The sequence below is a fragment of the Gadus chalcogrammus genome, chromosome 7, assembly GCF_026213295.1.
Source record: "Gadus chalcogrammus isolate NIFS_2021 chromosome 7, NIFS_Gcha_1.0, whole genome shotgun sequence".
Classification (NCBI taxonomy): domain Eukaryota; kingdom Metazoa; phylum Chordata; class Actinopteri; order Gadiformes; family Gadidae; genus Gadus; species Gadus chalcogrammus.
In genome coordinates this window covers 451750-465284 of record NC_079418.1, presented here as the reverse complement: position 1 = coordinate 465284, position 13535 = coordinate 451750, and the positions used below count along the sequence as shown (strand labels likewise).

Below are 13535 nucleotides of genomic sequence, written 5' to 3'. Positions count from 1 at the left end.
CTAACCCTAACCCTATTTATTTGGATTGGTTTTAAGTAATTTTCTCGGCCTAGGAAGGGGCTAGAAACATAATTCCTGCAGATTCAGGGTCGGACCGAGCCCAGCTACTCACCCATAATCGTCGGGCGCGATAGCGCCAACTAGCGGTGGAAAAAAAATCACCACAGACCACCACCAAACGACTCAAAATGCCCTAAAACGTGCTCCTAGACACTTTCTGTGGGAACTTTTTTTCACTCCACACAAATTTTCACAAAATCTTTACAATGGCAACTATGTGCACTCTCAAAAATGATGTGTTAAATAATTACACATTTTTTGTGTTATCACAATTTTAACACAATTTGTGTTATTTTGTGTTGTTAATGTGTTATATTACTGGAATATACTGCCCAACACAAAATGTGTTAAATTATTGGCCAATCCCTGGTGTCCTGGATGAGCCGTTACCCTGAGAAGAGAAGTTATTTTTCTCAGCACTTCATTTTATCTTGGCGCGCACTTGAAGAAGTTGGAAGGTGGCACTGGCACACAGTGGATGTAAATGTCTGAATAAAAGGTAAGGTAGACCCATGTCTTCAGACGTATTTGTTATGTTTATTTTAAAGACTGTTGCAACTTGCAATATTGTAAAGGTTAAACGATAATAAACTAAAATAAAGTCCAGCATCGATTGTTAGCCAAGTAGCTCTAGCAGCTAGGTTATTGATAAGCAATCGTTATGCTAGACTAGTCCATGTTAAGTCAACCCTGACCTTACATTAACACACTTTGAAAAACACTGCCACACTCACAGAAATGAATCATGGTAGAGTTTATATTTATGCATATACATCTATTAGATTTTATTTAAATTAAATCTTTTTTAAATGTATGTATTGAAATTAATTATAATCTGTGTAATTCTGTCAATTCTAAAATATATTAAATGTAATTACTTAATACATAATAAAATGGTTTAAATAATCAAAGCTGTGAAACAAACACGATTCTTTTACTTAAAATGTATGGGATTGGTGCGCATACAATTAAGGCTACCGGTAAGTGAAGCGGAACAGGAAATGCCACCCTCGTTTTCCACTGGACGCCATCTTCCCAGCTCAGGTGTAATGGTGAGTAATCCGAGTCATCCTTTGTATTTTTACATCAATCTGTGTATTATTCGTGCAGTTTTTATCGTATTACATTAATATCAATTCACTAATGATCAAATCTGCGGAATTCGTGATGACTGTAAGCAGTTTTATCTTGAGGCCTACTAATTTACCTCATGTGCTGGCACTCGCTAGCTAACGTTAGCTAGCAATTCACTAAACTTCGTGCTGTATGCGGAGCATGGATGTATTATTCATCCAGATGTGGAGTAGGAAAAATGATCAATGATTGGCGAATTGAAATATATTTCATTCAAAACTTTTCGGGTACCTGAAATGGCAGGGACACACCGGACGTGGAAGCGAATAGCCGCGAAGCGCCGCCATTTTCCTTTCGGGGCACATATTAACCGATTATGTCGTTCACACCAGAAGCAATCCGGTCTGGTCTAGAACCCTCTAAACCATATACATCGTATATGATAGACGGAGCATCGAATGCTACCGCCTACTGGCGCTGACGAGATGCGGGGCCGCCATCTTGGAGTGGTCATCCGCTCCACTCAGTGTAATCCGTTTGGCTGGAGCAATGAACTGTCAGCGCATTTAATTAATCATACCTCACTGAATACCACTGATTTTCATGCGGTTTTTTGTCATACGTGTAGCTATGATAAAGGCCACATGGTTTGGCGTGTTTTATTATTCAATACTAATTATACCAATAGTACGGTAATGTTAAATCATTACCACTCCAAGATGGCGGCCGTATTTCTCGCGTCTCAGGAGCCAATGCTCCGTCTATCTATAAGATGTCTATGCTCTAAACCCCCGCCGCTGCCGCCTCCCTCGCTCCCCCCCTTCACACAAAATTGTTTAAGATATCAAAGCTAAAAAATTGAGTCAAAAGGATAAATTCATTGATAACAGAAAATACAAATGGCCTAAAATTTCTGATCTTGTAGAAGGTTGGGTGTGTGGGTTTTTCAGTAGTGCTGTAGATTATACATGCACTTTGAAAACGGATGTTTTTGTAGCCATGTGGAACTTGTTTTTTGGTTGTTAATAACATGCTGTAACTGACTTATTGTTCTTTGTATTCATTCACAGGTGCTGTGTTATGTGGCCATGCAGATTGTGTGACAGTATATTATCTTCAAGGTATATTCGCACATGCAAATATCCCTGTATTTATGTAGAGTGTCCTTGCACATTCACAACCTGGAAGAAACTTTTGACTCACATATATCGAGAACACAGAAAGCTAGAAACAGCAGTTGCTCAGTCAACTACATTCAAATGTCAGACGTGTGGGTGTGAAGAACTTTCAACTGAGAAAGATTACTTTAGTCATACTTATCAACATCTTAGACAGTATGAAAATGTAACTTGTATGTTTGAGGGATGTGCATTTCAGACACATGTATATGGTACTTTTAAGTCACATAAAAATCGTAAACATAATCCCCACAGTCTATCAGATTTTAAGGCAGGTGTAGTTAAGGTCACTGTTCAGTCTGCTAGTCCTGATGATAGGCCCACATCTTCTGCAAACATAGATGATAGTCAGTCCGATGCAGATAGTGATATTGATTATTCAGAGGACCTTCCTGAAGTAGTAGAAAAAAAACTTGCCTCTGTTCTATTGAAATTAGAGAACATTTGTCATGTTCCATCTATAGCAGTAGATGACTTGGTTGAAGAGCTACACTACCTGCTGAGTACAGTGTCTGTGCCGATAACTAGGAGCAGGCTCTCAGATTTTTTCAAAAACAAAGACATTGAGGTTGATGGTGTTGTTGTTAATGAATTAGCTGATTTACTATGTAAATCGAATCCTTTGGTTAATGCACTGGGGAAAGGTGGTGCACTTTCTACAGCGTATAAGAGAGAAGAATACTTAAAAAAAGTGTTTAATGTTGTGGAGCCTGTAGAGTTTGTTCTAGATCAAAAAAATTGCAGGTCCTTTCAATATATCCCATTACTGCGATCGTTGCAGCAGATACTTGATTCTACTGAAGTGTTGAATAGAGTTATTGATACCCACAGAACACAGAGCAGTAACACTGACCAGCCTGAAAACCAGCAGTATCGCTCCATAAGAGATGGTGTGTACTTCAAGGAAAACCTGTTCCTCTCAAGTGATGATTTAAAACTTTGTTTAACCTTATACATTGATGACTTTGAATTGTGTAATCCTTTGGGCACGTCACGAAAGAAGCACAAGTTGTGTAGTGTATATTAGATTCTGAATAACTTGGCACCAGGCTTTCACTCAGCACTCACCTCAATTTATTTGGCAGTTTTGTGTAAGAGTGACGATGTAAAGGCATATGGATATGAAAAAATTTTGGAGCCACTTTTACATGATCTTGTTACACTAGAAGAGCATGGTGTGTTCATTCCAAAGCTTGGAGCTTTTGTCAAAGGAACAGTGCATAGTGTAATTGCTGATAATTTGGGCGCCCACGGTTTGGCTGGTTTCATAGAGAGCTTTTCTGGGCAATATATTTGCCGATTTTGTACTGCTCAGAAAGTAGAAATACAGTCAAAGGATGTTCATTCAGGTGCTTTTTGTCTACGAACCAAAGAAATACATGAAGCACATCTGAAGATTGCACAGGATACTCAAAATAATTGCTTTGGAGTGAAGAGAGCTTGCCCTTTAACTAAACATCTTCAACATTTTCACGTCAGCACAGGCTACCCCCCAGATATAGTACACGATTTGTTTGAGGGCATTGTCCCATTTGAACTAGCACTGTGTTTGAGCATTCTGATCTCGAAGAAGTTCTTCAGTTTGGATTCTCTTAACACGCGTATACTCAAATTTCCTTATAAGTGGAGTGACAAAAAAAATCCACTTGCCTATTCCAGTAGGAAAACGATAGGTGGCAACTCCCATGAAAATTGGTGCCTCATACGTTTCCTTCCATTTCTCATAGGGGACCTTATACCAGAGGGTGAGCTGGCTTGGCAAGTGATACTAGACCTGAAGGAAATCGTAGAGTTGGTTGTGGCACCTGTTCACACGCACAAGACCATTGCGTACCTTGATGTCAAAGTGTCTGAGCACAGACACAGGTTGCTTGAGCTTATCCCAGGTGTGACGGTGAAACCTAAACACCATTATATCGAGCATTACCCACACTTGATCAGGTGCTTTGGGCCTCTTGTGGGTGTATGGACTATAAGGTTTGAGGCCAAACACAGTTTTTTTAAACAAGTAGCTCGACACACAAATAATTTCAGGAATATTGCACTTACTCTGGCAAGCAAACACCAGCAATTGATCAGTTATCACTTGCATTCATCCAGTCTCAGTGCATCAAATGTGGAAGTTACAAATGTCTCCATAGTCCCAGTTGATGTTTTGAATGAGGAGGTTGTATTGGCTCTCAGACTGAAGTATCCAGACATCAGTCAAGTGAATCTCACAAAGAATGTCACCACTAAAGGGATCAATTACAGAAATGGGATGTTTTTGGCGTGTGGGTCAACGGCTGGAATGCCTGAATTTGCAGAGATCATACAAATATGTATAGTGAGAGATGAGTTGAGCTTCATAGTTCGTTTATACTTTGCTTGGTATCAGCACCATTTTGGGGCGTTCCAGTTGACATTGTCACCAGGAAGAGAGGTTGCCCTTGTTCAGCTTGAGGAGCTTACGGATTACTGTCCACTTGGGGCTACACAGTCGGATCCAGACGTATGGTGACCCTGAAGAGACACATCGTCATTACAGGTTTGATTTTGATAATTTACAGTGCCGTGTAAAAATCTTCAGTAACAAATTTGGTTTTAGTCCACCACATAAACTTTGTGGGTACTTCTCTGTACTCATGTCTGCTCTCTACTGACCTTCTCACTCTCCTAGTCTCCACTCTCTACTGACCTTCTCACTCTCCTAGTCTCCACTCTCTACTGACCTTCTCACTCTCCTATTCTCTCCTAGTCTCCTCTTTACTAACTTCCTTTGTTACCCTCCTCGCTGTCCTAGCCTCATCACATCTAGGCAATGACTGTGTCCTGACCATGTATTCTGCCTGAGTGATTGAATATTTGAATAACAAGACTTTTTTTATTTAATGGGTTCTTTTTTTGTTGCTGTCCTAAGTACCAAGGCTTATGCTTTATATTTGTGCCAGCAGAGGGTGGAGCAAGATAGTAAATGCCAGTCCGACAGATTAGAAGTCTTGCATTTAAGGTCTTGTGCCACTTTGCACCAGCATAAATGTATGAAAGACATGGCGCTAAGGACAAAACTAAAATGGAGCCCATTGTGTTTAAATTGTGAAGCAATTTTTGATCGTCAGTGAAAGGTGCTGAAAAAATATCATTGTTCTTCTCCTCAGCCGAGCTGGACACCCCAAGGTTGCCATCAACTCTCTGAAAAACAAGCGAAGTGGCCAGCAGTCTCCAGCAGCCAACATCAAGAAGCCCAGGAAGGGAGATGTAAATTTCTGTCCGAACATCCCTAGTGGTGAAACAATACACAGTTTGGAGATGGAAAGGGTGGCTCTACTGATGGAGGTATAATGTGCAATACATATCTTACCTATCCATGATTACGCCATGTTCACGGCATAGCCAGTATAAGAGCTTTTCACCCGTCATGTTTTTTGCACTATACTTCCTGTCCAGCTCAGCTCAAGCAGCCCAACAGTTCATTTTGCACAGCACTGGACACTTAAGCTGTTTTGTGGTTACTTTGCACAGTTCATTTTTCTTTATCTATTACGCTCAGTTTGGAAAATATTCTTACTCCCTATTCATATTGTTAATATTTCTGTTTCCAATTGTATTGTGTACCATTGCTGAGAGTTTCTCATCATATCTCGTTACACAAGTATCTTTACTGTATAATGACAATGACGTTTCATTCCATTTCAGGTAAAAAAGAAGAAAAGGGATGAGGCCCTCATCAAGGAAAAGATGCAGCGTACATTCTCCCTCAGGAGACAGGAGGTTCTCCAGGAGCCAAAGATTCCAGAGTTTTTCAATAAATGGCCAGCACTCTTTGACGTCATTGAGGCAAGTGTGAATCTGAAGTTTAGTAACTTGTGTATTCAATGTCACACATTGTCACACATGTGGTAATTGGTCTGCACTTCAATAGCGCTTTTGTGCATCCCACAGGGCTCGACAGTGCGACTGTTTTGCTCGCATTTTCGAGTTGATAATTTCCAGTGCGAATAGCAAATTACATTCAGTCGCATCAGTGCGACTCCAACAGAAACTGTAGTACATGCAGTCCTTCCGTGACATAAATATTCTATTTTCTCACACACATTTGCATTGTTTGTCTTTCCTGATTTTTGTTAAGGCAAAGAGCCAGTTATAACATTAAAAATTAGCAGGGTTAGGATTAGGCTAAAGTACTTTATTTGTTTCAAAATAACATCTTTACCAAAATTGCTGAATTTTCATTGTGCTGCTAAAAAATGTTGTGTGCTACCTCATTTTTCAGCATGGTAGCACAAGTGCTACCATGGAAAAAAGCTTAGCGTCGAGCCCAACCCAAACCTAAGTGCTTTACAATGGGTTTCTCTCATTCACCCAGTTAACAATTCAATGGCGGCAGCCAGCTGCTGTGCAGTGCTCTAGCCTTGCTCAAGGACCCTTTGACATGTGGACAGTCAGAGCCGGGATTTGAACCACTGACTAGAGCCCGACCGATATAGGATTTTTAAGGCCGATACCGATACTAATATTTTGTGATTAAAAAATCCGATATGCCGATATATCGGCCGATATATATATTAAAAAAAAAATCCAGAAACGCACAACAAAACAAACAGATTTCCCTAACATTGGTTATTTGTAGTTATCCTTTAAATCCTTTTCACTCTCAACTAACACGTAACAACAGCAAAACTGGACATGGTAGTCATGAATTAAGTCATGCTTATCGACTTTAGAGAATTGATGGGGATGTTCTTTTAATTGTTATTCAAGCAATGTATGTCTTGTGACAGTTGCCAACTTACCATGAACACACTTGCACACATGAGCTGTGTTCGAAATCATTCCCTATTCACTCCCTCACTATTCCCTATATAGTGTTTATGATATAGTGCACTATATAGGGAACGAACAAACGAGAATTCGGACACTACGCTGAACATTTCTAAGCGTCATTTGCGTCAGTAAATGCGCCGGGTATTTCTGTGACGCAGACAGATGCTCCCACATCATGTAAACAAACCGGGCAATCCCGAGGAAAGCTGGAGCTTGTATTGATGTTGAATGCAACATTTCCTTGATCAAGTTTTTTTTATTAATTTTGAATATTACATTTTCTATGTTAACTCCCAATTAAATTATTGACATTTCTAAACGAAAGCCGGAGACTCCATCATTAAATGTATTCGTTTTCGCGGTTATTCAGCTTCTTCTTCTCCTCCGGAAGAACACTACCGCATTGCATTGTGGTATACGGAGTAACATGTAGGGAACATCGTATGTACACTCAAATTTTAGTGCATGAAATTAACCACTGAGAATTCGAACACCACTGCAAAATGGCGAGCACCCTATATAGTGCACTATATCCGTGATAGGGAATGATTTCGAACACAGCTATGAACAACACCGATGATCTCCGTCGATCTCCGTCATTCACTCTGCCTGAATCAGCGGGTTTGGGGCGTTAGAGCGCCCTCTGGTGGACAAACTTTTTTTTTTTCTATATTCATTTATCGGCCATTATAATGCCGATACCGAATAGTTTGAAAAATGCCTAATCGGGCTCTACCACTGACCTTCGGTCTATGATTGACCCCTTTACCAACTGAGCAACAGCTGCCCCTGTTTAAGTCTGTGTCCTGTCTCTGTTGTCTTTTACAGATCAACTTGGAGTTTATGCGGCTGACAACTGTACCACTGACCTTAACATTTTTGAGGGAACTGGACCGCCTGACCGGCGACCTGATCAGGGTTTTCAACACTAAAGGGGGAGCTGCAGGGGAAAAAATCGGAGCCATGATGGCAAAGATGGAGAATGTAAGTATTTTTTTGGTCTAACCCAGGGGTGTCAACCTCATACGCCATGGGCCAAAATTAAAAAATGTGTACAAGTCAAGGGCCGGACTGGTTGTTTATTGAGAACTTATTGAAATTACATGTTGCTTTAATGGAGTGTAGTGAAACCAGTTGAGTTCAGGATGGTCAAGGAGGGAAATGTTAGTGGCTTGACATGCGTGTTAGTGTGTATCTGACACTGACCAGCATGGAATCATGCAATGTTTGTTTCAGAATCAAGACATCAACGTGAGGCGTGATTGCGTTTTGAGATGTCTCAGCATCTACCTCTGTGAAGACCTGGACACATTGGTCAAAGAATACGTGGTAAGTATGTCATCTTTCTGTCCTTTGTGCCAGATGTAATTAATTTCCCTCTAGGTGCGCCTGATAACATGTGGTGTTCATGAGAATGGGATGGGCATTAGGTCACATTGACCTTGACCACCAGTAGTTCGTCATTGGGTCCAATGGGTTGTATGTTTTGAGTAAGAAATTCCCTCAAGGCAATGGTGGTAGTGCTGTCACTTGTAGGAAGTAAATCCAAATGGTCCGGAGGGGCCTGAGGTGAAGGGACGGGTCCTGGCACCTAAGCGTCTCCCATCTGCCAGCAACAATTCTGCCCCAAACAAGAAGGTGAGTACACAGAAACTTGATAGTTCTCATAAAGCAGCAGTTATGTAATTGACACCCGTTTTGGAAATGTTATTTAGTAAGAAATGCCTTTCAGATTATGTTAGTTCGGTTTTAATTCTTGATTCTGATCAGCTTGATTCTCGTGTGTGTGTGTGTGTGTGGGGTCAACAGGATGCATGTTGTGGACTCTCAGCTTATGAGCTCCAACGCCTGAAGAACATCGGGGAGAGGGAAGCCTTCTTTTCGTCCTTGATGTTATTGCAAGTAAGTGGACATGTTGACTGGAACTCTAACCAACACAAGATTGATCGACTTGTCTCTCTCTCCCCCCCCCCCCCCCTCTCTTTATCCTACCACACTTTGTCTGTCTCCCCCTACTCTCTCTTTTCTGTCTCCCTCCCCCTTTCTGTGTCTGACTATCTCCCTCTGTCTCCCTCTTCTCTCTGTCTCTCCGTCCTTCCTTTTCTCTCTTCCCCTAGGTCTTCTCCCTCTCGGTCTGTCTCTCTCTCTCTGTCTCCCACACACTTCACACATATAGCTTTATTGTCTGTTACCTCCTATCACAGTGTAACTTCACACATACATAAAGCATGGGATTTTAAAAAGGTGTAAAAGTAGGGCGAAATTGTTACTTCTCAATTTTTTCTACAATGAGGTTTACAAAGATAATGCAATTCCTGTCTTCATCCTTTACCATACCTTGTATTGTATTTAGGGCTGATATCTGTGGAGAGAAATAATGGGATTATTATTGTTTTGTCTGTCAAAAGGCAGCTGAGGATCTGAGGCAGACTATAAAGCCAAAGCCGGATGTGAAGAGGTAAGTCATAAAACAGTGTAGTAGTAAGGATACTTTGTTTTGTTTTGGCTGTTGGGGCTGATTCTATTTAGTAGAATAGGGCATTTTCAAGGGTTGATGGGTTAGGGAAGAGAAAGTCAGGATAGGAAGAGATTAGTTCCTTCTATTTGCTAACAGGAAACAGAAGGAGGTTAGGAGAGAGGGAGGACGGCATGAGAGAGGGTTGGATAGGAGGGAGGAGTAAACCTTACCCTATGAGAGGAGATTAGGAGAGATGGTGGAGGGTAGGAGTGAGGGAGCAGTAGGTTTGCCTCTTTCCTACTGTCCTTTCACCCTACTTTGGCTCTTTTTGGTATTGGTTACTTTGAATATTTTCATAAACCTCACAGATTTTTTACATTTTTAAGGGATGTTTTGTTGACTTCATTTTTATTGTGGCAGGTCAAATGCTTCGTTGGATAAAGTGCAGTCTCTTCTGTCTTCCCGGAAATCCTTGCGTCTTAAGGAAGCACAAAACCTTAGCCTCAGAGTAGGACGAACCTATGAACATGTAAGTTAGTCTCTTATGTTTCATGTGCACCATTAAATATTCACTAAATTAAAGGATTACCGTAAGAGTATTAATTTTAAGCAATGAGACACGACATGCCATTCTTTACGGCACAGTTACCACAAACACGGTAAGGAATGGCATCTAGATTCTTTGACACAACCCTCATTGTGATCAACAATCAACAATGCTCAAACACCACTTTTTTTTTTCATCATATTTAAATAGTTGATGATCATTGAATGTACAACTCCATTTATACATAACGTGACTTTTTGTTTTGTTTTCCAGGCTTTTAGGGAGTCAAAGATCTTGAGGTCATTGTAACCTTGAACTCCATCCCATTCTCATGAACGCTATATCTACAGTGCCTTCAGAGAATTTTTTCAAATTAACACGCACTTGGCCTCAATGATGAGCTGCTTAGAATTTGGTGGTCAAAGGTGAGGGTGACACAGCTCATTGTTCTCTGTTCCCTCCATCTTTCAGGACATCGAATGCAGTGAGGCCGAGGCAGATGTCGCAGGGACAACCATGGCAATCTACACCGTTCAAGCTGAGGGTGATGATCATGATGGTCCTGGTGGACTCTTTGCAGATGTCGGTATGGTCCTGGAAGGGGTCCAAGTTCTCAACAACCTCCAAAGTATCAACCGTAATGCTTTATGGGTTGGTCTATGCTCTTAATTTGAGCTATCCAAAAAACTTGAAGTATACATTCGAAGCTTACCAGAAGATCCTGATGGACCTGGAATCGTCCAAACCTTCCCCCAAAGTACGAGCACTGAAACTCAAATTGCTCAGGTGACTCTTTTTTTGGGGTGGGGTGGTGATGGGAGGAGGAAGTACAGGAAGAGGCCGCCCATACATGCTGATAACCATGTGTTTTATAGTGTTCCAGTACGTTCACAACCTTGAAGATTCACACATCGAACACACAGAAAGCTAGAAACGGAAGGTGCTCAGTTAACTATGTTCTACTACTATATGTTTAATGTTGTTGAGCCTGTAGAGTTTGTTCTGTCCTTTCATATCCCATTACTGCGATCGTTCCAGCAGATACAGATGTAAGGAATGTTGTTGAGCCTGTAGTTTGTTTGTTTGTTCTAGATCTAGAAAAAAGAGCAGGTCCTTTACTGCCATTGTTGGAGCAGATACTAACTTGCCTCTGTTCTATTGAAATTACAAAACATGTTTCATGTTCCATCTATAGCAGTAGATGACTTGGTTGAAGAGCTACACTACCTGCTGAGAACAGTGTCTGTGTGAAGAGAAGCGTTAATAAATTAGTTGAATCAACAAGGTGGTCTGATTGTATGCATCATTGAGATATTGTTGAATTTCAAACAAATACACAATCATCTTGAATAGGTAACCTAATAGAAAAAATGCATTGAATATGAATCATAAAAATAATGCATTATGATTACATTTAAGCTTAATTGTTATGTATTTCAAAAACATACACATTAATCATCTTCAATAGGTAACCTAATAGAAAAATATTAATGGATATTAATCATAAAAATACATAAATCTAATGCATTTTGATTGAATTTAAGCTTAATTGTTATGTATCTTAAACACATACACTTTATTAATCTTGAATAGGTAACCTAATTACTATGTAATTCAAACAAATATACTTAATGTATTCTAAACGTATAACCTGAATAATATGCATTTAAATTCAATAAATTATATTAATACTGAATACATAAACCTGAGGAATATGCATTTCAAATGAATAGGCTTTATTACACTGATGCATATGGATCATGTAACGTTTATTAGGTAGGTTTATGTTCAAAATATAAAAAAATCAAATGGAACTTTGTTATTAATTAAATTACATAAATCTTAAAATTTAGGGTTAAATATTTCTGCGAGTGCATACATGTAGAAACTAAAATATTCTAACGTTACGTCAACTCGTATTACTATGTGGGTAAATCCGCATTTTGGGTAAAGTTTTAGCTATGGACAGCTAACGTTAGCAAGCTGACCACATTGGTATGTATTTTAAGATAGCTAATTCAGCTAGCGAATTCGGTGGAAAGCAGCTAGAATGCTAATGCTAGACGCTATGATTGCTAACATTACAGGCGGGAAACTTTGCTTTGTTCGTGGGAACTGGTATGACCTTGTAACAAGGTATGAAATGCTAGGGCTCAGGATGTCAAAACTACAAACTACTATCTACGTTACACATTACGATAAGTTACAACAATATCTAACGTACTAACTACTATAAATCATGATAACCACCGTTATTGATTTAATTCACTTAACGTTAGTTGCATAGATAACGGTGACCGTTTTATTCCGAACAATCGGTGGTTACAAGCTTTAAGTGACAGTCATAACAGACATAGAACCTAAGGTCAGGTAACGTGAGTGTAGTCCTGTTTTTTATATGCCGTTATATCGTTATTTCGGCTATTTTATCGCCGATTTGATCGCAAATTGCGTTATTTCCTCCCGCCCCGAGGGTCTCTAGCCCCTATTACAGCCTTTGAAAGACGGGATATTTCGGGGGAGGCGATCGCTCCCTGTTTACATCTGGAACGTTCGCGCGACACTTCCAAAAGGCGGACCTTTATTATTATTTTCTCAAAAGGAGGACAAATGAGTGTCCGGCTTAAGGCTGCGTCTGTAGCCGGACAGGGCATTTAAAAGCCGGACTGTCCGGCCTAAAGCCGGACGAATGGCCACCCTAGCTCCAGGACATAACATTAGAACATGTTCTGTATAATCTACAAGTTAGCGATGTTGAATTAACTCAATGCATTTACCGCGCTGCCAAGGGAAAACACATTTGTATTCCGAACGTGACACTAACGTTAGTGAACACGGTTTGATGAAACGTTATTGCATGCAGTTAGACCCAGTGTTGAACTACATCTATGCATAACGTTATGATTAGCTATCGTTTATAGTTTATAGAGGGTGTAGTTTGCTTTTTTGGGGTGCAGGTTAAGCAATAATGTGACGCATTAATGAAACGGTAATCAATGCTGGCATTTTGATAATAACCTAAAGTAACATTTAGTTTCTGACCAGTTCGCTAGTCACCAAGATTGTGTGTTCTTATTTTGGAAATGCTGAATAATTTAAAATGTAAACAGTATGGAAGTTGAAATAAGTTATGTGTTCACAATATGGTGTGATATCACCAACAACATCGATCAATAATATCAATATTATTGATCGATAATATCAATAATCTATTTTGTTGCAGCTACAAGGAGACATGGCGATGCCGAAATCGCTTGTTAGCATATTTCTGGATGACAAGGAAATCAGCAAAAAAATATTTCAGCTGGAGTCTGTCGAAGAGATAGTGGATGACTGCAAATCGAATGCAACACTACTCCTTAACAGTGAACTCCTTGAATGTGACAGAATTCTCAAATTCTCCCCTGAATTTAAT

General features: G+C 40.0%; 1 protein-coding gene across 4 annotated transcripts; it reads left to right on the top strand.

Moving 5' to 3' along the window:
- The first annotated feature begins 274 nt into the window (after positions 1–274).
- Positions 275–11476, top strand: LOC130386443 (uncharacterized). 4 transcript variants are annotated; one of them, XM_056595370.1, is made up of 13 exons: positions 275–1112; positions 2205–2255; positions 4792–4839; positions 5450–5627; positions 5988–6128; positions 7944–8099; positions 8352–8444; positions 8652–8753; positions 8925–9017; positions 9524–9573; positions 9994–10102; positions 10394–10419; positions 10592–11476. In XM_056595370.1, exons 2-13 carry the CDS (start codon positions 2215–2217, stop codon positions 10908–10910), a joined length of 1356 nt encoding a protein of 451 aa, XP_056451345.1. In that variant the 5' UTR covers positions 275–1112; positions 2205–2214; the 3' UTR covers positions 10911–11476. The 4 variants fall into 4 exon arrangements, 3 of the variants coding, with proteins under 3 accessions (XP_056451345.1, XP_056451346.1, XP_056451347.1); XM_056595371.1 differs by lacking the exon at positions 8352–8444; XM_056595372.1 differs by lacking the exon at positions 10394–10419 and having other exon boundaries at positions 10592–10879.
- The last annotated feature ends 2059 nt before the right edge of the window (positions 11477–13535 follow it).

Excerpts from the sequence above, each read along its gene's own strand:
- LOC130386443 (XM_056595370.1), top strand. The coding sequence starts at position 2,215 with ATGTGGCCATGCAGATTGTGTGACAGTATATTATCTTCAAG. Across the intron at positions 2,256-4,791 it reads GACAGTATATTATCTTCAAG|TCGGATCCAGACGTATGGTG; the intron begins GTATATTCGCAC and ends GGGGCTACACAG. Across the intron at positions 4,840-5,449 it reads GAGACACATCGTCATTACAG|CCGAGCTGGACACCCCAAGG; the intron begins GTTTGATTTTGA and ends TCTTCTCCTCAG.